The sequence below is a fragment of the Ascaphus truei genome, chromosome 2 (assembly GCF_040206685.1).
Source record: "Ascaphus truei isolate aAscTru1 chromosome 2, aAscTru1.hap1, whole genome shotgun sequence".
Classification (NCBI taxonomy): Eukaryota; Metazoa; Chordata; class Amphibia; order Anura; family Ascaphidae; genus Ascaphus; species Ascaphus truei.
In genome coordinates this window covers 55,772,941-55,797,968 of record NC_134484.1, presented here as the reverse complement: position 1 = coordinate 55,797,968, position 25,028 = coordinate 55,772,941, and the positions used below count along the sequence as shown (strand labels likewise).

The 25,028-nt window shown below is 46.1% G+C and overlaps 1 protein-coding gene across 2 annotated transcripts; it reads left to right on the top strand.

Moving 5' to 3' along the window:
• Positions 1-1,750: 1,750 nt before the first annotated feature.
• Positions 1,751-24,723, top strand: EBAG9 (estrogen receptor binding site associated antigen 9). 2 transcript variants are annotated; one of them, XM_075582421.1, is made up of 8 exons: positions 1,751-1,965; positions 3,567-3,629; positions 9,492-9,588; positions 16,576-16,654; positions 17,611-17,742; positions 19,433-19,540; positions 20,402-20,490; positions 24,248-24,723. In XM_075582421.1, the coding sequence occupies exons 3-8, from the start codon at positions 9,503-9,505 to the stop codon at positions 24,366-24,368; spliced, it is 615 nt and encodes a 204-aa protein (XP_075438536.1). In that variant the 5' UTR covers positions 1,751-1,965; positions 3,567-3,629; positions 9,492-9,502; the 3' UTR covers positions 24,369-24,723. The 2 variants fall into 2 exon arrangements, with proteins under 2 accessions (XP_075438536.1, XP_075438537.1); XM_075582422.1 differs by lacking the exon at positions 1,751-1,965 and adding an exon at positions 1,983-2,139.
• Positions 24,724-25,028: the final 305 nt, after the last annotated feature.

Below are 25,028 nucleotides of genomic sequence, written 5' to 3'. Positions count from 1 at the left end.
TAACTCCCTGTTTCCCAGTCTCTTTGTAGCTGTAATAACTTCAATCCCCATGAAAGTTAACTCACTTGGATCACAATTATAAGTCATAAAATGTTTCAACAGATGAGTAAGAGGTGAACCTTTCTCAATAAATTTCTGGACATTATTAATATTTCTTAGGCTTAGTCCATAAAGACTGAAGCTGTGCGGAGGCGCGTTGAGGCTCAGGGAAAGCGGTGCTTTCCCTGGCCTTAGAGCACGCGCTGTCCGTGGGCGTGTCTGGGGGCGGGCCAGTGACGTCACGGAGCTGGTTCGCCCTCATTGGGCGAACCGCTCACGTGACCGACCCTGCTCTCCGGCGAGCACAGAAACTAAAGATTTGGTAAGACACACGCTTCCGCAGGCGTGCGTGAGCCCCTGCTAAAGCCGCTCTCATTGCGGCTGCAGGGGCTCAGTGCCCACCAGCAACTCACCTCAGCACGGTGCCCTGACCATGCCCGAGGCCTTAAATGTTCCAGAATGCGGGTTTTTACATTTCTCTTGGTCTTACCAATGTATTGTAAACCGCATTTACATTGAACCAGGTACACTACATGGGTAGTATAACAATTTCCCCGGCTGTGTAAACCAGGAGCTCCCTGATGGTGTTTCTTAGGCCAGGGCCATACAGGGTTCAGCAGAGCGGAGGCGCGCTGACGCTGAGACTCGCCTGCTGAAGTCAGCGCGATTCCATGGACTTGCAAGCGAGCCAGCGTGCGCGAAGGGAGCCGGGGGGAGGTGGTTGGAGGCGGGGCATTGACATCGCTGGGCCAATCGCCCGCGACGCACTGATGTCAACGTCACGGCGCCGTGACGTTGACACTGCTTCAGGCTGATTGGATGTTTTCAGCCGACAGCGCGCTGAAAAACAGCTTGGCTGTCGGCTGAAAATTCCAACTCCTCAGCACGCCTGCGGACGCTCGCGTGAGCCCCCTCTGAAGACAATCCTCATTGAGGATGCAGGGGCTCAGCGCGGAGCGTCCGCCCGGTTCAGCGCTGCTTGTCCTTCTATGGACGCAGCCTTAGGCCTCGTCCAGGGTGGTGCCGAGCGCTCACGCTAGACATGTTGCGACAATGCATGTGGCCTGTGTGAGCGGGCGGGCTTGCCTGCTCGACGCTCAGCCGCTTGCCAAGCAAGCAAAATTGATTTTGCAGCTCGCAAGCGTGTCACGTGAGCGGTTCGCCCAATGAGGGCAAACCAGCTCCGTGACGTCGTGGCCGCACCCCCAGACGGCCAGGAATCGCCCGGTTGAGCAGGGGAGTTTCCACCCTGGACGAGGCCTGAGTATTGGGCAATTCTCAAAATGTAGCAGCATCGACGCGCTACAGCGCCTCTAGGTGGTACTTGAGGAACTACAATAGGAGATCAGGTAAGAGTCCCAGAAGTGCGCGCATACACCGACGCCACAACCATGAGCGCGGCCTTTGCCAATTTGAGGTTGGCACGCAGGCTGTATAATCTCAGCTTTACATTGCACATACATAGTGTATATACTATAGGACTGTATCGTGTTAATCATTAAACGTTCCGTATTACCCAGTCACATTCACCTATTATCAGTGTATTGTGTTATTATTCATTGCTGCATTTTCTCAATGCACAAACCCCAGTCACCTCTCCCCAGCCTGCCTTTCTCCCCATCTCCCCCCACATGAAGCCCTCGGATTCCTGTTCCGCCTCACACCGCCGCACGCTGCACCTAGCCAACCCCTTATATCACGTGATGCAACGTGCTGACGTGGCCAGCGTGAGTGGGGGGGGAAACCCACGCCGATGTTATTGCGGTTGGCAGCCGAGCCCCCTCACCTCTGTCTATTAACCTATTCGGACCCGTAAAGCGCCACCCGATGGGGTCCAACACCCGAAACCCAGGCCACCCATCAGGAGCCTGCTGATCCGGCGGCCTCCCACAGGAGCAGTGACTGCTGATCCTTCAACAGGAGCAGGTGATGCTGGGTAACGGGAAGATCCGGTGTCACGCAGAGTAACGCAGGCAGTGCGGGTTAGGACAAGCGCGCATAGCCTGTAACCACTTTGGCCTGTAATGGTTGAGATACCAGAGCCTCCCTCTATGGGGTCAGCAGAAAGCAGCCACAGGGGATTCTGGTTATAATATAGATGTGAGTAGAGGGGTGTTTGCTCTCTGTGGGTTCAGCACAAAGGGGAGATGGGGAGAGCAGGGGGTGGTGTGGAGAGCACTGTGGTGGAAAGAGCAGAGGGTGGTGGGGAGAGCAGGGGGTGGTGGGGAGAGCCGGGGGTGGTGGGGAGAGCCGGGGGTGGTGGGGAGAGCAGGGAAGGTGGACAAGTCCCGGTGTTTTTCCGCCCCCCCGGGTTAGGGAATAAGAGATATGCTGACTGTACTATAGCGGTGTCCTGACTGCAGGGAAGAAATGGTCCTAATGATCTCACTTAGCGCTGCGTTTCTTTGCACCGGTGAAATTGGGCTCTGGGCGTCTGAGCCATTAGTGCAGAAGCTAAAGAAACACAAGTTTTCGGTTTCTCACATGAATACAATGGGGACATGGGCGTTTTGACTGTTTTATTTATTTTTTACATCGAGCTTAAAAATGACTGACCTTTTGTGATCAGGACTAGGTAGCAACACGTCATTGTTTGCAATGTTTGTTTGTTTTTTTATTTCAACCACCCATCAGCAAAAGCGAACTGTTTCTGTAATAACTCAACAATGCAGTGCAATGACTGCATATGTTCATTTATCAGTCTGATCATAAGTGCTATCACCATATGTTATCCAATGTATAGAAAGTATTTATTTTTAATCTAGTACAGAGCAGAGATATAATGTCATGGTTTATGCAAGAGCTAATAGAACCTAGCATACAGTATATAACTGTAGTGTGGGCGAACAACATGCATTCACACATCCCTGTTTCTATGACTGTACAATGAGCTCACATTTAGGGATCACTCTCCAACACATGGTGTCACTTGAGGACTTGAGTTGGCCACCCAACAGTTCAGGTTTGAAGGCTATCCCTGCTTCAGCTGAGGTGGCTGTCATTGACTGAGCCTCCTGTGCTGAAGCAGGGATATCTTTCAAACCTGACCTACTGGTGACCCTTGAGGACCGAAGTTGGCCACCCCTGCTCTAACATAACCTCACCATAAGAGAGTGACCCCTAAATGTTAGGTGAGGTCCTCTCCTCTTTTATTCCTTCTAGAAGTTTATTTTAAATACCATAATTTGCTAAGGGAAAAATGGAGAATGGGTAATGTTTGAGCGTAACCTACCTGTCACACAACTGAATTTGTTTTTCTGTTAATGTACTATTTTGAGGAAGAAGTTTTTAAATGAATTGAGGTCTGTAGCATAATGAAAAACAAGTCATAACATGTAGGGATCAATTTGTGAAATTGCTTTTCGCATTTTGATTGTGCATTTGTGCTGTGGTCTGTAAATGACCATGTGCTGTAAAATAAAACTACCACATAACTATGTTTTGTAGCTCATTCGTCTGGCAAAATCTGTTTTTGAACTATCTAACAAATTCTGTTTTTATTGTGTTTTTTTTCTGTGCGACAACAGACAACCGGTGGCTGTTAATGTTGCGGGGCTGTGAATGACGCAGAAGGGACCTGCACTATTGAGGTAACTAATTCCTCTGCTTTTTTGCGCCTTCGTCTCATTGAAATCCAGATGAATAGAAGCCACACATGAAACAATGGATTTCTGATCCGGTATCTAAATCGGGCAATACATAAGTCTGTTGCATTTTATTATATGGTAAAATTATCCGATATCATGAAAGTAGAAAGTAGACTTTAATTTGCAAAACTTTTGCACAGCAAATCAACCAATTTCTATGTATTATCCATTGCTTTCCTTCTTTCATTTCTCTTAACATTGGTTCAATAATCTGTTTCAATTTAAATAATATATGTATATACAGTATGTATGTGTATATATGTATGTGTATGTGTTTTTTGTGGGCATTAAAAATATGGTTGACCATGTATTGCAGGAAGGGTTTAAATCTGAGGTAAAGGATAAGAACATGTAGGATTACATTATTTTAGAAGTATTTGAACAAGATTACATCTCCAGGTGTTTAATACAGTAGTTTACCTTGCTATGTGGCAGAATACTGCTCTGAATACTCTGACGGTCCTAGTACTGATGAGCAGTTAGAGCCCAGGGAGGGTTTTTAGGCACTACAGGCATACCCCGGTTTAAGGACACTCACTTTAAGTACACTCGCGAGTAAGTACATCTCGCTCAATAGGCAAACGGCAGCTCACGCATGCGCCTGTCAGCACTTCCTGAACAGCAATACCAGCTCCCTACCTGTACCCAAGCTGTGCGCAAGCGGGGAGACTATAGAGCCTATTACACATGTGTTATTTACATCAGTTATGCACGTATATGACGATTGCAGTACAGAACATGCATCGATAAGTGGGAAAAAGGTAGTGCTTCACTTTAAGTACATTTTCGCTTTACATACATGCTCCGGTCCCATTGCGTACATTAATGCGGGGTATGCCTGTATTGCATAAATCCGTAGATTAGCACAATGTGAGAAGCGTTTATAAGGTAGTAGTGGGAGGTGATTATGAGGGACTTGGAGAAGAGATCATAGACAGAAGATGCAGGCCGTGTGGAAGAGGGAGTACTTCGAGAGGAGTATTGAGATGAAAACCATTCCCCTTTGTTTAAATACAGCTACTTGCAAGTATATCATAGACTCACACTTCGGGATCACTCAATTCCTGTGTGTGTGTGTGTGTGTGTGTGTGTGTGGTGTAAATAAGATCTCATTGACACACACATACATTTGAGCACCGGTAGTGGCGCAAAATCATCAATCCCACCATCTTCGCTGCTGTCTGTTGGCTCTCTGCCATGCGCGCATGCGGCCCTTGTATAGAAGGGCTGGCTGCCCTCAGCCATCTATAACTGCCGTGCGCGTGCACAGCGTAGCACGCCCCCGCAGTGTAGAACCAGCCTTACAGAGAAACACTAAAGGCCAAAGTATGATATACTGTACATATAGATGCAACCGTTGTTTCGGGCCCTATCACTTTGCATGTCCCGTACGGCAGCGGTGCGCAAAGTGTGGGGCGGTAGAATTTCCAGGGGGGGCGCGGCGGCTACAGAGGTCCCGCGCTCTCCCCCCAAGGAACTTAAATTAAGTGCCGGGGGGAGGGGGGGACCACGTGAGGCCTCTGCTGCTTCTCCTACCTTATCTTCGGCGACGTGTCGCCATGGTAACCGGCGTCAAATGACACCGCGGGGTCATTTGACGTCATGTTGCCATGGTAACGGGACGTCACATGACCCTGTGACGTCATTTGACGCAGGTGGAGAGGAGGCAGGAGGTAAGGAGGCAGGGGGGACGCGAGTTAAAAACTGCGCACCCCTGCCGTACGGCATCCTCCCCCGCGCTGCGAGATCCCAGCTACCAGACTTAATGGCCGATCGGATTAACACAGCAGGGGTCCCTGTTTAAATGGAACTTGCGCTGTGAATCCTACCGGGCTACACCTGTCTGTAAGAGACACGCACTAAGAGTGAGAATGAATCAGTCACTCTCCCTGCGCGCCTCTAACAGGCGATCGCTGGGCTTTTATTGTATTTTAATAACACAGTATTGTAGCAGGGGATCTCTTGAGCTGAATCACATTAGTTTCAGTCCCGGGGACCCCAAACTTCCCGAGTTATAGGCCCCATCATGGGGTGAAGCATCCCTGCCATGTTTAAATTCTCCCATGTCGCGGCCCTCGTGACCGGGAGATTTAAACAAAGCAGGGGGATACCGCTACCCCATAACGAGGCCTGTAACTCGGGAAGCAGGGCGTCCCCAGACCTGAAATTAATGCGATTTGGCTCCAGAGACCCCCTGCCACAATACGATTTTCAAAATAAAATAAAAGCAGCTTCATTACCTTAGCGACTAGCTGCTAAGTCAATGAAATAGTTAAGCCAGAGTACCTGGTTTATTGGGGGTAGAGGGGGTGGGTGAAGGGGGTAGTTGCCCCAAGGTGGGTGGTTAGGGCTACCGGGAAGGTTGCTTGAGGGGTTAACCCCTTCATTACCTTAGCGGTCGTAACCGCTATGGTAATGACGGGGTTAACCTCTCCCACTACCCACCGGTAGGACTAACCACCCACCCTGGGGCAACTACCCCCTTCACCCACGCCCTCTACATCCAATAAAAATTACAATACAAACATCAATACACATACAGTACAGTAAGGGCAAAATCCCTATTATCCATATCTGGATAATAGCATAGTTGCCCATTAAAAAATAAAACATAACCAAAATATGACCCAGCCAGCATATAGTAAATTAAAGTTGTACTTGCTCCTGCCAGGATGAAGGCCGCCCTCCTCCCCCTCATCTTCAGTGGGCACCGACGGTAAAAAAAAAAAGCTACTGGCCACTAACCCCTTAATCACCGTAGCGGTTATTAACCACAATGGTAAGTAAGGGGTTCTCCCACTACCCATCCGGGAGGCTTAACTACCCTCCCCAGCGCAACTCCCCCCTCCCCCAATAAACCAATTGATTGGCACAGTGGTACAACATGCCCATAATATGAGCATGATTTGCCACTATTGCAATCAATGAGCAAGCTACAAATAAAAAACAAGCACTGAATAGATTGCCCATTGACTGCCAAAGTGGCAAACCATGCTCATATGGGCATGGTGTACCACTGTGCCAACCAATTGGTTTATTGGCATTTTTTTAAATTCAAATGTAATGTATTTTATTCAGTGCTTGTTTTTTTTATTTTATTTGTAGCTCGCCCATTCATTGCCATAGTGGCAAACCCAGGGGAAGTACAATTTTAATTTACTATATGCTGGCTGGGTCATGTTTTGGTTTTGGTTATGTATTTTTTTTAATTTTTTTTTGTAACTTATTTTTTATTTATATTTTGAAAAACGTGTAAAAGATACAGAAAATAAGAGGATGTGAGAAGGGGGAGAATAAAGTACCACAAAATATTACATTAACATCGTTGGATAAAAATTAGGCAATAACCACAACAACCCACAACATGCATCACCCAAATCTTCAAACATAATTTTGACTCATTACCTGTTTCTGTCCCCTTGAGGACCATGGTTCACAGATTTTGTAGAATTTCCTTGTTTTATGTCTTAGAAACTCTGTTAATTTCCTCATTGTTTGTACCTCATTTAATCTTTGAATAATCTCTTCTAGATGGGTTTTTTTCCCCCCATGCCCTGCAATTCAGCGTCTTGCCGTGGTCAGACACTAGTTTACTTATGTTTTGGTTTACGTTTTTTGGAGGTTTGCCACTGAATTGTTGAAACTTTTTACTAGGTCTACCCATCTGTATTGGTTTGACCGGGTATGCCAAAAAATAACCTGCTTCAGATGGGATGCCAAATAATATTTTTTTTAATATCTGGCACTGCCATTCCACCTCTTTTTATTTTTTATTTTTATTTGCGTGCAAGCATAATGGATCTCGTTATTCTTGGTCTTTTATCACCCCAAATAAATTGCATGATTTTATTTTGTAAATCCTTAATAACTTTTATCGGTATAGGAATTGTATTGTTTCCAGACACTTCAGATTCCTATACCGATGACATGGGTTTACGTGGGACAAATTACTTTTAACCCTACGCGTTTCGCGAGCACTCTCGATTCTTAGGCTTCGGCCAAGCTTCCCGCTGGCGTGCTGAGGCGCACTGAGGCTCAGGGAAAGCGAGTGCTTTCCATGGCCTTGCGGGTGCTTTCCCTGCGCGCCGTCAGGGGGCGGGCCGTGACGTCACGGAGCGGGCCGTGACGTCACGGAGCTGGTTCGCTCTGATTGGGCGAACCGCTCACGTGACCGGCCATGCGCTCCGGCAAGCGGGGAAATTTTAAATTTCCCTAAGACCTACGCTTCCGCGCGCTTGCGGAAGCGTAGGCGAGCCCCTACTAAAGCTGCTCTAATTGCGTCTGTAGGGGCTCAGTGCTGAGTGGAAGCACGCCTAAGCGCGCCTCCGCCTGCAAGCAACAACCATGGACGAGGCCTTATGGGGTATGTGTGAGAGGTGGTGCTACTCTCTGTGTTAAATAGTCTCTTAAATCAATCATCTATGGGTAGTCACCGCACACAGGATGCATAATATTTACCATAATAAAACCTCCAGGCATCTGATGCTAAACATATTCTTCGCTAATATGTAAAATAACTGTAATCCACACAATTTTATTTGGACTTAATCCTTGTTGTGGGCATTAATGATTTATCTGAAACTGTTACATGCCCGCGGTTAGCCAAGTCTTGCGAAACATTTTTTTGGCCCTTTGATGTATGTGATTATAATAAATTGCCCACAACTTTGTATACTAGACAGAAAGATATAACTGTACAATCATGTAAAACAATATTTTACTAAACAAAATTATTTAAAATCAATATCTTTCAACTGAATAGTCCCATCAATATATGATAGGAATTTGAACATGGTAACTTTTATTCTATGATTTTAAATATCATTAATTTGATTTCAAACAGAGTGTATGTCATGTAATGATATGAATAATAGATGCTAATCTTCAAATATATAGAACGTAGCTCATAGTTCAAGCAAACTTGGATTGTTTGAAATCTATATAAATTTGATATCTACCATAGGAAACAGTCACTAACTACAGTCTCATAGGACCCCAAACTTCTGTAGAATCTACATTGACGATGTTATTTTTATGTGGAAAGGCAGCATGGAGGAATTAGATTTAATTAAATCGCAATATGGGGTGCCGGTATCCCCCTGCTTTGTTTAAATCTCCCGGTCACGTGCGCCGTGATGCGGGAGAATTTAAACATGTCGGGGATATTGGCAATCCATAACGGGGCCTGTAACTCGGGAAGCAGGGTGTCCCTGGGCTAAAATTAATGCGATTCAACTCTGAAGGCTCCCTGCTACAATACTGTGTTATTAAAATACAATAAAATCCCCGCGATCGCCTGTTAGAGACGCTCGGGGAGAGTGACTGACTGATTCAGCGCATCTCTTATAGACTGGTGCAGCCCGGTAGGATTCACACAGCGCGAGTCCCATTCAAATGCAGGGAGCCCCGATGTGTTAATCCCGATCGGGCCATTACAGCCTGCTGTGCACTGTGCTGCGGACTGTTTCTGAGGTGCTCAATAATTTCCTGCGACCTTTGGGCCATAAGCAAAGGTTGCATCTGTCCGTAAACCATCTTCTTTTTTTTGGCAGCAAGTAGTGATCCCAAAATAAGAAATGTGTTTATATTGCAATTAAATGTTCAGCTGTTTTTTTGAATGACTGAAGAGTACAAAGGAAGTATTTGACAAGGTTGTGTTAACCATAAGAGCTTATTAACCGTAATTGTCATTTAGTAAAAGTGAATGTGTATTGAATGATCCCCGTAGTGTTTAAAGCCAGAACACTCAAAAACCAAATGTGGGTTGGTCCTGTATTAATTTTTGTAATTATTTCCTTGCCGCAGGTGAAGATCTCATGATGGCCATCGCACAGTTCCGACTGTTTAAGATTTGCACATGCATTGCGTCTGTGCTTGCCTTCATCAAGAGATTAATATGCAGGTATTGTTCAAGAATGTTTATGAGCTCCCCAGCACATCACTTGATCGGATAAATCCCTTGTGTGAGAAGTATTTCAATCGAGCCGCCCTCCTTATTCCTTAGGTGACATAACTGCTTAAAAAGCAGCAATACACTCTACTCCAGTGGTTCCCAAAGTGTGCGCCGTGGCGCCCTGGTGCGCCGTGGCTTGGCTACAGGGGCGCCGCGATCAGGGCCGCCAGCACCGGGAAACGACCAGTAAATTAAAAAAAAAAACAAAAAAAAAAACGCTGAACCCGGCGCCGGCTCTCCCTGCGCGCGCTGGAGGAGCAGCACTGGGAGACAGATGTCTCCCAGCAGCACGAACACCCCACCCCCCGGCCAGAGCCGCCACCCCCCGGAAGCATCGGTGCACCATCACCCTCCCCCCCCCCGCAGGACACCGGCCCTCCCCTAACGTGGCACAGGCCCCCGCATCACTGACCCCTCACCCCGTACAGGGACCGGGCCGTTCAGCCACCCCACGCTGCCGACGTCCCATGCAGCACTGGGCTGTCTGCCCCCCCCACCCCCGCAGAATTGCCCCCCGCATCACCTGCATGCCGCCGTCCCGTCCCCCCCCACGCAACCCCGCCCTCCAGCAAGCCACCGGCCTGACCATCAGGAGATCATCCCTAAGGAGATGTATATATGTATTGGGGTAATTTTTAAATGTATTGGGGGCGTGGGGGTAATTTTTAAATGTATTGGGGGCGTGGGGGTAATTTTTAAATGTTTTGGGGACGTGGGGGTAATTTGTTTAGGTGTCTGAGAGAGGGTTAGAGGTGTCTGTGTGAGAGAGAGAGGTGTCTGTGTGAGAGAGAGAGGTGTCTGTGTGAGAGAGAGAGGTGTCTGTGTGAGAGAGAGAGGTGTCTGTGTGAGAGAGAGAGGTGTCTGTGTGAGAGAGAGAGGTGTCTGTGTGAGAGAGAGGGGGTGTCTGTGTGAGAGAGAGAGGTGTCTGTGTGAGAGAGAGGTGTCTGTGTGAGAGAGAGAGGTGTCTGTGTGAGAGAGAGAGGTGTCTGTGTGAGAGAGAGAGGTGTCTGTGTGTGAGAGAGAGGTGTCTGTGTGAGAGAGAGAGGTGTCTGTGTGAGAGAGAGAGGTGTCTGTGTGAGAGAGAGAGGTGTCTGTGTGAGAGAGAGAGGTGTCTGTGTGAGAGAGAGAGGTGTCTGTGGGAGAGAGACAGAGGTGTCTGTGGGAGAGAGAGAGAGGTGTCTGTGGGAGAGAGAGAGAGGTGTCTGTGGGAGAGAGAGAGAGGTGTCTGTGGGAGAGAGAGAGAGGTGTCTGTGGGAGAGAGAGAGAGAGGTGTCTGTGGGAGAGAGAGAGAGGTGTCTGTGGGAGAGAGAGAGAGGTGTCTGTGGGAGAGAGAGAGAGGTGTCTGTGGGAGAGAGAGAGAGGTGTCTGTGGGAGAGAGAGAGAGGTGTCTGTGGGAGAGAGAGAGAGGTGTCTGTGGGAGAGAGAGAGAGGTGTCTGTGGGAGAGAGAGAGAGGTGTCTGTGGGAGAGAGAGAGAGGTGTCTGTGGGAGAGAGAGAGAGAGGTGTCTGTGGGAGAGAGAGAGAGGTGTCTGTGGGAGAGAGAGAGAGGTGTCTGTGGGAGAGAGAGAGAGGTGTCTGTGGGAGAGAGAGAGAGGTGTCTGTGGGAGAGAGAGAGAGGTGTCTGTGGGAGAGAGAGAGAGGTGTCTGTGGGAGAGAGAGAGAGGTGTCTGTGGGAGGGAGAGAGAGGTGTCTGTGGGAGGGAGAGAGAGGTGTCTGTGGGAGGGAGAGAGAGGTGTCTGTGGGAGGGAGAGAGAGGTGTCTGTGGGAGGGAGAGAGAGGTGTCTGTGGGAGGGAGAGAGAGGTGTCTGTGGGAGGGAGAGAGAGGTGTCTGTGGGAGGGAGAGAGAGGTGTCTGTGGGAGGGAGAGAGAGGTGTCTGTGGGAGGGAGGGAGAGAGAGGTGTCTGTGGGAGGGAGAGAGAGGTGTCTGTGGGAGGGAGAGAGAGGTGTCTGTGGGAGGGAGAGAGAGGTGTCTGTGGGAGGGAGAGAGAGGTGTCGGGTGTGTGGGAGAGAGAGGTGTCGGGTGTGTGTGAGAGAGAGAGAGGTGTCGGGTGTGTGTGAGAGAGAGAGAGGTGTCGGGTGTGTGTGAGAGAGAGAGGTGTCGGGTGTGTGTGAGAGAGAGAGGTGTCGGGTGTGTGTGAGAGAGAGAGGTGTCGGTGTGTGTGAGAGAGAGAGGTGTCGGTGTGTGTGAGAGAGAGAGGTGTCGGTGTGTGAGAGAGAGGTGTCGGGTGTGTGTGTGTGAGAGAGAGGTGTCGGGTGTGTGTGTGTGAGAGAGAGAGGTGTCGGTGTGTGTGTGTGAGAGAGGTGTCGGTGTGTGTGTGTGAGAGAGAGAGGTGACGGTGTGTGTGTGTGTGTGAGAGAGAGGTGACGGTGTGTGTGTGAGAGAGAGGTGTCGGTGTGTGTGTGAGAGAGAGGTGTCGGTGTGTGTGTGAGAGAGAGAGGTGTCGGTGTGTGTGAGAGAGAGGTGTCGGTGTGTGTGAGAGAGAGAGGTGTCGGTGTGTGTGAGAGAGAGAGGTGTCGGTGTGTGTGAGAGAGAGAGGTGTCGGTGTGTGTGAGAGAGAGAGGTGTCGGTGTGTGTGTGTGAGAGAGAGGTGTCGGTGTGTGTGTGAGAGAGAGGTGACGGTGTGTGTGTGTGTGAGAGAGAGAGGTGACGGTGTGTGTGTGAGAGAGTTGTCGGTGTGTGTGAGAGAGAGGTGTCGGTGTGTGTGAGAGAGAGAGGTGTCGGTGTGTGTGTGTGTGTGTGTGTGTGTGTGTGTGTGAGAGACACCAACTGCGCACTGCAACTGTTAGGTATGTATATACAACTTTGTATATATGTATTGGGGTAATTTTTAAATGTATTGGGGGCGTGGGGGTAATTTTTAAATGTATTGGGGGCGTGGGGGTAATTTTTAAATGTATTGGGGACGTGGGGGTAATTTTTTTAGGTGTCTGAGAGAGGGTTAGAGGTGTCTGTGTGAGAGAGAGAGGTGTCTGTGTGAGAGAGAGAGGTGTCTGTGTGAGAGAGAGAGGTGTCTGTGTGAGAGAGAGAGGTGTCTGTGTGAGAGAGAGAGGTGTCTGTGTGAGAGAGAGAGGTGTCTGTGTGAGAGAGAGAGGTGTCTGTGTGAGAGAGAGAGGTGTCTGTGTGAGAGAGAGAGGTGTCTGTGTGAGAGAGAGAGGTGTCTGTGTGAGAGAGAGAGGTGTCTGTGTGAGAGAGAGAGGTGTCTGTGTGAGAGAGAGAGGTGTCTGTGTGAGAGAGAGAGGTGTCTGTGTGAGAGAGAGAGGTGTCTGTGTGAGAGAGAGAGGTGTCTGTGGGAGAGAGACAGAGGTGTCTGTGGGAGAGAGAGAGAGGTGTCTGTGGGAAAGAGAGAGAGGTGTCTGTGGGAGAGAGAGAGAGGTGTCTGTGGGAGAGAGAGAGAGGTGTCTGTGGGAGAGAGAGAGAGGTGTCTGTGGGAGAGAGAGAGAGGTGTCTGTGGGAGAGAGAGAGAGGTGTCTGTGGGAGAGAGAGAGAGGTGTCTGTGGGAGAGAGAGAGAGGTGTCTGTGGGAGAGAGAGAGAGGTGTCTGTGGGAGAGAGAGAGAGGTGTCTGTGGGAGAGAGAGAGAGGTGTCTGTGGGAGAGAGAGAGAGGTGTCTGTGGGAGAGAGAGAGAGAGGTGTCTGTGGGAGAGAGAGAGAGAGGTGTCTGTGGGAGAGAGAGAGAGGTGTCTGTGGGAGAGAGAGAGAGGTGTCTGTGGGAGAGAGAGAGAGGTGTCTGTGGGAGAGAGAGAGAGGTGTCTGTGGGAGAGAGAGAGAGGTGTCTGTGGGAGAGAGAGAGAGGTGTCTGTGGGAGAGAGAGAGAGGTGTCTGTGGGAGAGAGAGAGAGGTGTCTGTGGGAGAGAGAGAGAGGTGTCTGTGGGAGAGAGAGAGAGGTGTCTGTGGGAGAGAGAGAGAGGTGTCTGTGGGAGAGAGAGAGAGGTGTCTGTGGGAGAGAGAGAGAGGTGTCTGTGGGAGAGAGAGAGAGGTGTCTGTGGGAGAGAGAGAGAGGTGTCTGTGGGAGAGAGAGAGAGGTGTCTGTGGGAGAGAGAGAGAGGTGTCTGTGGGAGAGAGAGAGAGGTGTCTGTGGGAGAGAGAGAGAGGTGTCTGTGGGAGAGAGAGAGAGGTGTCTGTGGGAGAGAGAGAGAGGTGTCTGTGGGAGAGAGAGAGAGGTGTCTGTGGGAGAGAGAGAGAGGTGTCTGTGGGAGAGAGAGAGGTGTCTGTGGGAGGGAGAGAGAGGTGTCTGTGGGAGGGAGAGAGAGGTGTCTGTGGGAGGGAGAGAGAGGTGTCTGTGGGAGGGAGAGAGAGGTGTCTGTGGGAGGGAGAGAGGTGTCTGTGGGAGGGAGAGAGAGGTGTCTGTGGGAGGGAGAGAGAGGTGTCTGTGGGAGGGAGAGAGAGGTGTCTGTGGGAGGGAGAGAGAGGTGTCGGGTGTGTGTGAGAGAGAGAGGTGTCGGGTGTGTGTGAGAGAGAGAGGTGTCGGGTGTGTGTGAGAGAGAGAGGTGTCGGGTGTGTGTGAGAGAGAGAGGTGTCGGGTGTGTGTGAGAGAGAGAGGTGTCGGGTGTGTGTGAGAGAGAGAGGTGTCGGGTGTGTGAGAGAGAGAGGTGTCGGTGTGTGTGAGAGAGAGAGGTGTCGGTGTGTGTGAGAGAGAGAGGTGTCGGTGTGTGTGAGAGAGAGAGGTGTCGGTGTGTGTGAGAGAGAGAGGTGTCGGTGTGTGAGAGAGAGGTGTCGGGTGTGTGTGTGTGAGAGAGAGGTGTCGGGTGTGTGTGTGTGAGAGAGAGAGGTGTCGGGTGTGTGTGTGTGAGAGAGGTGTCGGTGTGTGTGTGTGAGAGAGAGAGGTGACGGTGTGTGTGTGTGAGAGAGAGGTGACGGTGTGTGTGTGAGAGAGAGGTGTCGGTGTGTGTGTGAGAGAGAGGTGTCGGTGTGTGTGTGAGAGAGAGGTGTCGGTGTGTGTGAGAGAGAGAGGTGTCGGTGTGTGTGAGAGAGAGAGGTGTCGGTGTGTGTGAGAGAGAGAGGTGTCGGTGTGTGTGAGAGAGAGAGGTGTCGGTGTGTGTGAGAGAGAGAGGTGTCGGTGTGTGTGAGAGAGAGAGAGGTGTCTGTGTGTGTGAGAGAGAGAGAGGTGTCTGTGTGTTTGAGAGAGAGAGGTGTCGGTGTGTGTGTGAGAGAGAGGTGTCGGTGTGTGTGTGAGAGAGAGGTGTCGGTGTGTGTGTGAGAGAGAGGTGACGGTGTGTGTGTGTGTGAGAGAGAGAGGTGACGGTGTGTGTGTGAGAGAGAGGTGTCGGTGTGTGTGAGAGAGAGGTGTCGGTGTGTGTGAGAGAGAGGTGTCGGTGTGTGTGAGAGAGAGAGGTGTCGGTGTGTGTGTGTGTGTGTGTGTGTGTGTGTGTGTGTGTGTGTGTGTGTGTGTGTGTGTGTGTGTGTGTGTGTGTGTGTGTGTGTGTGTGTGTGTGTGTGTGACACCAACTGCGCACTGCAACTGTTAGGTATGTATATACAACTTTGTTTTTACTTTGGGTGCCGCGGAAAAATCCTGATCGCCTTGGGGAGCCTTGAGCGGAAAAAGTTTGGGAACCACTGCTGTACTCAATAAAAAATTCCCATTCTCTTTGCCATTGCAAAGTCTCTTTGCTACAGTTTTTGGTAATCCCACCTTTATTAATATTGGTAGCTGAATTCTGGAGATATCAGTTGCTGGGAATGTGTGCCTTTGAGATGTTAAAATGGCTGCTGCTGGTCACGCATTAAGACCAGTGGTTGCCATAGTAATATCTGATAATCGTGCAATAAACATGAAAACTCAAAAAAATAATTATAGTTTGTGTTGTGCTGATCTATCAGATTTTAATGACCTAGTTCTTGTTTTTGTGGAGACTGCCGCTTTGAAGCGAGTTAGTGACTTAACGCCTGTATGCATGAATATTGAATGCATAGTGGCAGCCATGTATGCTGCACTTCACACAATTAGCTATTGACATTTACCATTTCAGTGAACTTGTGCCATTCTGAAAATGGAATAGGATACAGTCTGTGCCATTGTGCCGTTTCCAGAGTGACGCACAGATTCTCTCTCTCCATCTGGATGGTGTGTGTGTCCTGCTATTGTAGTTTAGAAATACGCACTCAATACATAAAAGAAGGTTGCAGTTATAATTTCAGGACACACATTCATGATTTGATTGTAGTATATTATTATTGTTAATTTGTTAAGTGCCAGCATATTCCACAGCGGAGTACAAAGATATCATTACATAAACCGTTGCATAAAAATACGGACAAGCAGAGCACCGCCCCACACCTCTGGAATGCCCTTCCCCTCAATTTCCGACTGGCACCCTCTCCACCTTTGAGATACTTAAAACACGCCTTTAACAAAGCATATGGGTAGTTCCATTGGCTGATACTATACATCTCATGCACTGACCATGACCCCTTGCAGACACACTTACCATAAAAGCCCCCCTACTGTGTCTGTAAGTTTTCCCTACTTACCACTTGGATTGTAAGCTCTTCAGGATAGGGACTCTCTTCCTAACGTTATCTCTGAAACGCTTATTCCCATTATGTGTTATATTATGTCACATGTATTCGTGCTATGTACTTGGATGGTGCTATATCAATAAAGATCTACATACAAACATACAAAAAGGCATTGAGGGTCCTTCTTGTAAGAGCTGTCAATCTAGACTGGAATGGGCAGATTCTTGTAATGTTCAGATGGCAAAACTGTAAAGTGTAGCAACAGCATGAATGTGGGGAAAGGAAATAAAAGCCCATCATTTAAACCCAAGAACATTTTTTCCAGATATTATGAATATATAGTCACCATAAGTAACTTTAGCTTGATGATATGTTCATATTGGTGACAGGTGACTACAAATGCATCTAAAATGGAAATGTGATTCTGCTTAAGTATGGAAAATTAATTGTATTGCTGTCACATGATTTTCTGGTGTTAGGTCCGGGCGAGGGAGAAAGCTAAGTGGAGACCAAATAACGTTGCCAACTGCTGTGGATTACTCCTCTGTTCCTAAACAGGTTAGTTTACATTATATGCACATATCTAATAATTCCCAGAACTCTGGATCTGTCTTCTACTTGGCTGTTGCCTGATTGAAGTATCTCATGCAGCAAAGCTCTCTGCTGTGTGGATAAGGCCTTGTCCATAGTGCAAGATACGGAGCGAGCTACATAGCTCGCGCTACAAACAAACGTGTATATTACAATTCGCATGGCCATAGTGAGCGCGAGCTTGCACGTGAGATACTAGGATACCAAAAGCAGAGGAGACAAACTTGTTTGCTATTGCAGCGAGACAGCCTGGTCATGTGAGCGGCTAACAGCCAATGAAAATTTAGTAAGCTTTTCTGCCTGGATACACTACTCACACTCTCTCACTTTTTGGAGTTGTGCCTGCTGTGAGAATATGGACAACTCAACTATTGAAAATTTGATTTCTGAGGTTTACAAACTTGAACCTTTAATTCATATCATGATAGAAATATCAATGATAATTTATGGAAAGAAATTTCTGATGTATTGTCCATTGTATATAATTGTTTAAAAAAAATATAAATTTTTTTGTAGTGTACAATGCTTATTTCACTGCATCACATTTTATCATTTTTAACAAGGCATGTTTTCATGCATGATATAGTGTGTGTGTTTGTGTTTTGTGTTTGCAGAATACTTCTGTAAATTGCATGGCATTATGTATTTTATTATTTGCTAAAGGCGTGTTCTCATGCATGACACGCCCCCCCATGTCATGACCGCTCCCACCCCCACGCTCGCTTTCCAAAAACCTACAGTCCACACATTGCCGGAAAGGAAAGCTCGCGCGAGGCATGCTGTACAGAGAGTTAAAAAGTGTTTAATATACGATGTTGTTTTTTTCAGTTGATCCATTTCTTTTCTTAGTGTCCTAGTCAAACTTTGCACAAGATTAAGTAATTGAAAGTGAGTTAAATGATGTTCCCTCCACTTCCACCAAGGTGGAGGATTGGAGCTCGTGGGATGAAGACGGCCCAACCAGTGTGAAGATTGAAGGTGGTAATGGTACTGCGGAGCACGATGAGCCAGACTACTTCAAGGATATGACACCAACTATCAGGAAAACGCAAAAAGTGAGTTTCTAAAGTCTTAACTTTTATACTCATTGTATGTTGATTATCTTTCTTTCAATGTGCTGTCAAGCGTCACTGTTCACTAGACCTGCGAGAGTTTGAAACTCTTATTTCCACAAAGAATCTCTGTGATATAACACCTGAGTCTCCCCAAGAGGAGGCTCAGTAATAGGCCTTCACTGGCGCTGTGTCCCAAGCCAACGTGGAAGGGGTTAACACTATAAGAGCCACTTCAGACCCCCACCCCTGGAGTCCATCAGCCCCTTCTCCTGGCATGTCAGACTGTGTTGCCATGCTGCTTTTTTCATTTCTACAAGGAATCTCTGGTACATAACACCTGAGTCGCCCCAAAGGCGTCAACCTTTGGCAGCTACTGAAGAAGAGCCAAAGGGTGTCACCATTTGGTAATGTTACAGCTGCTCTATTGCCTCTTAAATTCACCAACCCTCTCATCCCCTGCACCCAATGTCAACTTCCCCAGCCTGTAGATTGTAAGCTCCTTGAGGCAGGGCGTCTTCTAACACATTTGAAATTCTATCCTACCTCTTCTAACACAATTTTAATCCTGTCTAAATATTACTTATGCACATAATCATATTTGACTGTCCATGAATTATCTGTAAACTGAATGTGTATAACCTTTGTTCATTTAATGCAACCATTTATTATAAATGTGACTCGTTTGTCTCTTATGTAACAAAAATAACTGTATTTAATTGTAGTTCTCAAACTGACACTAAAGTATTGCGATGCCCCCTTATGTGGAGGCCTATATTTACTTAAAAAACAAATGATGATGAACCAGATGAGATCTGCTGGTTCCCTGAAAGGTAGATATCTTGGGAAAATCTTTAGAAAGGTATACAGGAATATGCCGAATAAGTTAAACCTACTGTAGGAAGAATATTGATTCAGAAATCTGCCATTACTGGAATAAGGAAGGAATTCTTTCACGCATGAAACATAATTGGCAAATGTTTTACGGGTGTTTTTGTTTGCCTTACTCTGGATCAATATATCTACATTTTAAGATGAGTATTTGTGCCATCTGGTATCTAACAAAGGAATGTGATGGATATATGTGGGGTATATTTTCAACTTTATCTGCTATGAAAAACCACCCACAATACATCTACACTTCAGGACTAAAGCGACTACTAGAACATTTAACTCTGACCATGTAATAACCGAAAAACACAATGTTTAAATGCTCTAGGTCTAGGATACACAATAACAAAATTAAAAGTGGGCAAAATGACCCACGGTGGTTTTGTCTTTGACACTTGGCAGTCACTCACTATCTTAATGGCTTCCATCATAAGGACATTTTCATTATTGTGTTGTAGAATAAAATGAGTACAAGATATACATTGTGGTAAGGTTACATACCACCTCAAGTCACTGAGCTCAGTGATTCTACTGAGTAAAGTCAGAAAGTCGAAATCTACTGCATATGTGAACCATCCCTGAGTAACATCACTCAACCTCCTCCTGCTTTCTAATTTCCTCACAAAGAAATTGTGTTTACAGAGCTCCTTTCAACTCCAATTCTTCTCTGTTATTCCTGAGAGAACCTGAGTTAGCCTTACTGTTATCTCCAACTACCTTCCATAATCTTAACCTGCAGCAGATGACAGGACTTTAACCTTTACATTTTTTATATGTTAAATTTGCATGCACACTTTTGCAGATCATTATAAAAAAGAGAGAGCCGATCATTTTCAGTGTCCCAGATGGCAACACCGGATATTCCAGTAGGCTGGCAGCTACACAAGATATTCCTTTTGTCCATCAGTCTGTAAGTACATTTGTCTTATCCTTTATTGATTTGTTTAATTGGGAACAGCTGTTGTTCTTGATTTTGTAATCAAGAATATCAGCCCATGGCTTTTACTTTCTTCCAAAGGTGTAGATCCTTCTACCACAGGCCTGCACAACTCCAGTGCTCGAGGGCCGCAAACAGGCCAGGTTTTCAGGATATCCCTACTGCAGCACATCTGGCTCAATTAGGGGCTGTCATACTGATATCCTGATATCATGGGGATATCCTGAAAAACTGGCCTTTTTGCAGCCCTCGAGGACTGGACTTGTGCAGGCCTGTTCTAGCACCTAAATTAAAAATATACTTTCAACAGGGTGTAAGATGTGGGGTGTCTACTGCCTACAGCTGCAAAAAGTTGAGCCTTATCTCCTGAAATTTACATGTAACAAGCATTTTATTTCTGCCCTCGGTATATCAAAATAAGACTAAGATCTACCGTGCAGGAACTTACGTCTGCAAAATGATGTAAACACCGTCAGTTCTATAGATCTCAGTGAGTCTGGGAACGAAGATTGTACCTATTCTTTTACTGTGTAACCAACATAAAAAAATCAAATAGATTTATTACTACAAACCAGGCTTTTGAACCGTGCTGACATTTTCTTGTTGGCTAGCTTCAGTAATGGGGCTGATTCTGTAACATCCAAAGCATTCGTCAAAAGTTTGATCAACTTCAAATTGAATTGGGCCCTAAATCTGCAGCCCAGTTTCCTATTTTAATTGCCTTTCGCGCAACAACAAAAAACAGTGGAAATGCTGTAGAAATGTAGGAGGGTAAATCGTTTTTTCCCCCATGTTCACGATCTTCTGTAAGGAATATATGCTCTATTAATTTAGCCAGAATTGGGGGACTTGGAAACTTGGCAAGAAAACACCAATGCCTGGGAGGAGGAAGATGCTGCTTGGCAGACTGAGGAAGTTCTAAGGTAATATTAAAACAAGTAGCTTTTTGTGGGTCGCACATTTAGGACACCATGCCCTTAATCCTGTAGGAAAATCTCTTCATTTCATTCAAGTTCCTCCCTGTCGCACATCGGGTCACCCAGCTGTTGGCTGCTCACGTTTCCCTTTCCATCTCCGGCATGGTTTCACAAATGACACCCCGCTGTAGAAAATTAAGTACATTGTGTGTTCTAGATTTTGGTCACCTGTACTATTTTAACCCTTTTGCTGCCAGATGGGCAGGCAACACCTTTCACTGTTAGAGGCCTCTCTGGCTGCAAAAAAAATATTGCCTTTAATTATGATTTGCTGGTGGTAATTTCTGTGGTTTTTTTGCAAGTTTTTTTCGTGTGTGTGTGTGTGTGTGTGTGTGTGTGTGTGTGTGTGTGTGTGTGTGTGTGTGTGTCTCTCATTGACCCAATAGAACAAGAAGTTAACAGTTTTTCAGTTTCGCTAAGCACAGTCAAGGCAAAGTTGTATAAACAATAGAAACTCTGTCCTAACCATGTTCAAGAGATTTTTGGCAGCATTCATACAGTACGTACTGAATGCCGACACACAAAATGTTTTTTAGTTGGTGACATTTTTTCCAGGTTTGTTCAGGAACAAATTCCATTAACACCCACCAGAGGGAGCTCTGAATGCATTTAATTTATTTAGAAAATGTTTTAGCAGGAAGTAATATATTGAGAGTTAGGCGGAGTCCATGGTGTGGGAGACCGCGCGATCAGATTGCCTTAAGGTATTGATCGTACCCATAGACCGCGGAGGCAGGAGGGGGCGCGCGTTGCACAAGTAATCAGTTGAACCAGCTCCGTGGCGCCCCTAGGAACGCCCCCACTGCCCATTCACCATGGACAGGGAAAGCACCCGCTTTATGCGGGTGACTTCACAGCCTCCGCAGGGGCGAAGGCACCATGGCTCGGGCCTTAGGCTGTGCTTATAGTGCCGGCGACATCAACGTCGCGTCAAAACAAATGCATTGCCGCCGTCGTGTGGGCTTATAGTAAGCGCGATGCGACGGCTTGCTCGCGATCGCTGGAAGTCATCTCAATTTGATTTTTCCAGCAACCGTAGCCTGACGTCGCCGTCACTATAAGCGTAGCCTTACCTCTCGTTTTTAAGTATGTCCTGGGCACAGAATTATGATGACAAATACAGGGTTACATTAAGTGAACAGGGTTGTGAAACCGTTACAGACCAGATTAAAATGTGAGACAGCTTTAGTTTTGAAAAAACTTAGACTGGTGGTGGATTTGAGAGTCTCTGGTAGATTGTTCCAGGTGTGAGGTGCTCGGCAAGAGAAGGTGCAGCTGGATATTTTGTTGAGCCTTGGGACCGCGAACAATCGTTTGGAGTCAGATCTCAGATAAGTGCTGCATGTGGTAGGGGTTAGGAGCTTGTTCAAATAGGCGGGTAGCTTGCCCAGAAAGTATTTGAAGGCAAGACAGGAAAGATTAACTTTGCGCCTAGACTCCAGTGATGACCAATCTGGTTCTTTGTGTGTTGTAGTTATATTGAAGGACAACGCGGCATATTGAATTGTAGAGGGTGTCTAGTTTGCGAAGTTGAGTTTGTTTGCTGTACCATATACTATGTCCCCATTGTCTATAATTGGCATTAGCATCTATTATGCAATGTGCTTTCTGACCAGCAGACTTAGGGAGGATTTGTTCCTGTAAACCTAAATTGGCATAGGTTTTTGATGTCAGGGAATTGATGTGCACTGAAGTTTGTTTAGCAAGATAACATGAGCAACAGTATCAAAAGCCTTTGCAAAATCTAGGAATATTGCACCATTAAGTTGTCCCAGCTCCATTCCACACTGGATCTCATTGCAAACTTTTTAGCAGGGTAGTTACCGTGGCGTGTTTGGGGCGAAATCCAGATTGGAATTGGCTAGGGAAGTTTGGCTTGGTATCCCAATCGCTTAATTGGGAGTGAACACATTTTCCATGACTTTGGGAGAAGAGAGATTGGCCTCTAGTTTGTGACAGTGTTTTTTTTCCCCCACTTTTGAAGATTGGGACAACTCTGGCAGTTTTCCAGGTCTTAGCGATATGGCCTGCAGACATAATAGAGTTGATTATGGAGGCAAGCGGTTTTGTAATGGCTGGGGCACCAAGTTGTAGGAACTTAGATTGCAGTAGGTCAGGTCCACATTGGCTGCTTATTTTTAATCAAAGAGCGCTTGTGTGATCTGTTAAGATACTGGGACAAATGGAAAATTGTAGGCAGTGTTGGAAGAGGGTGCGGCTGTAGGAGTACTCCCAGATTGAACTTCACATTTGTAGATCAGGTTGTGTTTTGCTAATAAATTAGTAACACACCCCACAAAGTATTAATTGAGTGCATTTAAAATATCAGTGGGATTTGTCAGAGTAATATCATCCTTGGTGATATTACATGGTTTTTGATGGCTAGCAGGCTGGAATATATTGTTGATGACCTTCCAGAAATTTGTAATATTGGTCTTTTGCGTGTGTTTGCCTTGTGCATGTATTCCGCAGGCATCTGTGATTAAGATCCTTGGTAGTGCCAGTTACTTTGTAGCTTTGCCACAAGGCGTCCCTAAAAGGTAGAGTGCTATAAGGTCGGTTGTAACCCACAGAAGGTGCCTGTTCCCCCGTACTCTTATTCTGCGTAGTGGAGCATGGGTATCACAGAGTTTTAAGAACTCCGATTGGAAATAATAGAGCATAGAATCGGGGTCGGGTATTAAGTTGATTCTGTACCAAGGGCAGTTGGTAAGGTCAGCCAGAAACTGTTGTAATGTTTGTAAATGTTCTAATGAGGAGAACTTTAGGGCTTAATTGGGATGGTCTGATTTTCCTTGCAGTACACTATTGCATAGTCACTGATATCAGGTAGGATAGTGATGTATTAGAGGAGAATTTAAGAATACAATGTTAAAATGTAGTTACACACCCGTAGTATCAGAGTGGGTAAAGGACTTCATTCGGCACACTAGATTATTGGTTGAAATTTATGAGTGGTTTGGGCTTTCTGGTAAAAAAATACAAACTATTTGTGGTAAGATGGGAAAAAAATGTTGACCCTTAGAGAGCCCTAATGTACCAGTTATATCACGGGCCACTTGCTTGTTTTTTAGGGGTAGATGGGGCTGTGCACCCCGATAAAGCAGCCAGCCCAATCGAAATGGAGGTGGATCTACCTCCACTTCCGTTTACGGTATCTGGGCCCTGCTTACATTGTGTGACCGCTCCTGGATCACATAATGCACAGATCCGGTGGCATTGGTGCCGCTAGATCCTCGACACTGGAAAGATAGAGTATAACAAGGCCAAAAAAAGAGCTCTTGGACAAGATGTTTATTTGAAATGTCATGTTTCAACCTTTTTGTATTTAAAAACATTATTTTTTTGCTTTTTAAAACTTTCTATTATACATTTTGGGATACACCCACTATATAGCTGCGTTTTATAGCACACATTCAGTTGAGTGGGCTTACCTTGCTTTATCAGTATTTTCGTTTCGCTTTCAATATTCCGGTTTCTTGTCTTATGCACACGTATGGAATTTAGTTTTTACTCTTACAGTGCTGTTTAAACAATATAGTTACTGATATTGCAGTGACATAGCTGCCTGTTTCTTACTAAACCCAAAATAAGAGTTTATACATGATGACAGAAATTGCTTTTACACACACAGTGACCTCTATTTTAGCCGGTGTTGTACTCTGTTAAATTACTTGTTCTTAAATATTTTTCTTCTCAACAGGCAGCAGAAGATGGCTGATAGAGAAAAAAGAACCGCAGAACAACAGAGGAAGAAAATGGAGAAGGAAGTACAACGGAATATGAAAAAAGATCACAACAAAATTGGTGTTAAATTATCCTAATAACTGACCGGCATGCTAGCCAGCAGCGGAAAATGTGATTTCATACCAACCTTCCTACAGGTTTCAGAACATTTTGAGAACTTTGAAGCAATGCTCAACCTTGTGCACCCTTCAGGCAAACCTAGAAGATTCAATCTTTTCAGCAGGTGGTGGCTGAGATTTTTGGGAATTGTTATCCCAATACCTTTTTAAGACACAGAGATCTTACGCCGTTTCTAAGTTGCCTCCTCCGGCTAGCGCATGGGACTTTAAAACGAAAAAATAAAAGGGTGTAAATAATTCCATGATGGAAAATCTACTTCTCCATTATGCTTTCTGAAAATGTGTAATTACTGAATAAAGAATTTTAAAATAATGTTTTCTGTCGTAATTTAACTTAAAAAAAAATATATAATGGGAAGAAAGAGGAAGTATTATGTTACAAACAAAAATCTTAAGTATCATTAGGGTATTATGTTTCATTTAAAGGATCTAATGTGTTAATGTGAAGCAGTACATTGAACATCGGCCTCATAAGTCCCTAAAGGATGCAACAAAAAAATCTTGTTTAAGTAATTTTAAGCACCACAATCTAGGATTCTGTTAAGATTAAGCTTGTCTTATAATATCTATTGTTAGTCCACATTTAAAAGGTATCACCCAATACTGAAGTGCTCGTTA

What these genes read in the sequence shown, in the direction of transcription:
- EBAG9 (XM_075582421.1), top strand. Translation starts at nt 9,503, where the DNA reads ATGATGGCCATCGCACAGTTCCGACTGTTTAAGATTTGCACATGCATT. An exon ending in CTATCAGGAAAACGCAAAAA is followed by an intron (nt 17,743 to 19,432) that starts GTGAGTTTCTAA and finishes ACACTTTTGCAG; the next exon opens with ATCATTATAAAAAAGAGAGA. An exon ending in TTCCTTTTGTCCATCAGTCT is followed by an intron (nt 19,541 to 20,401) that starts GTAAGTACATTT and finishes CTATTAATTTAG; the next exon opens with CCAGAATTGGGGGACTTGGA.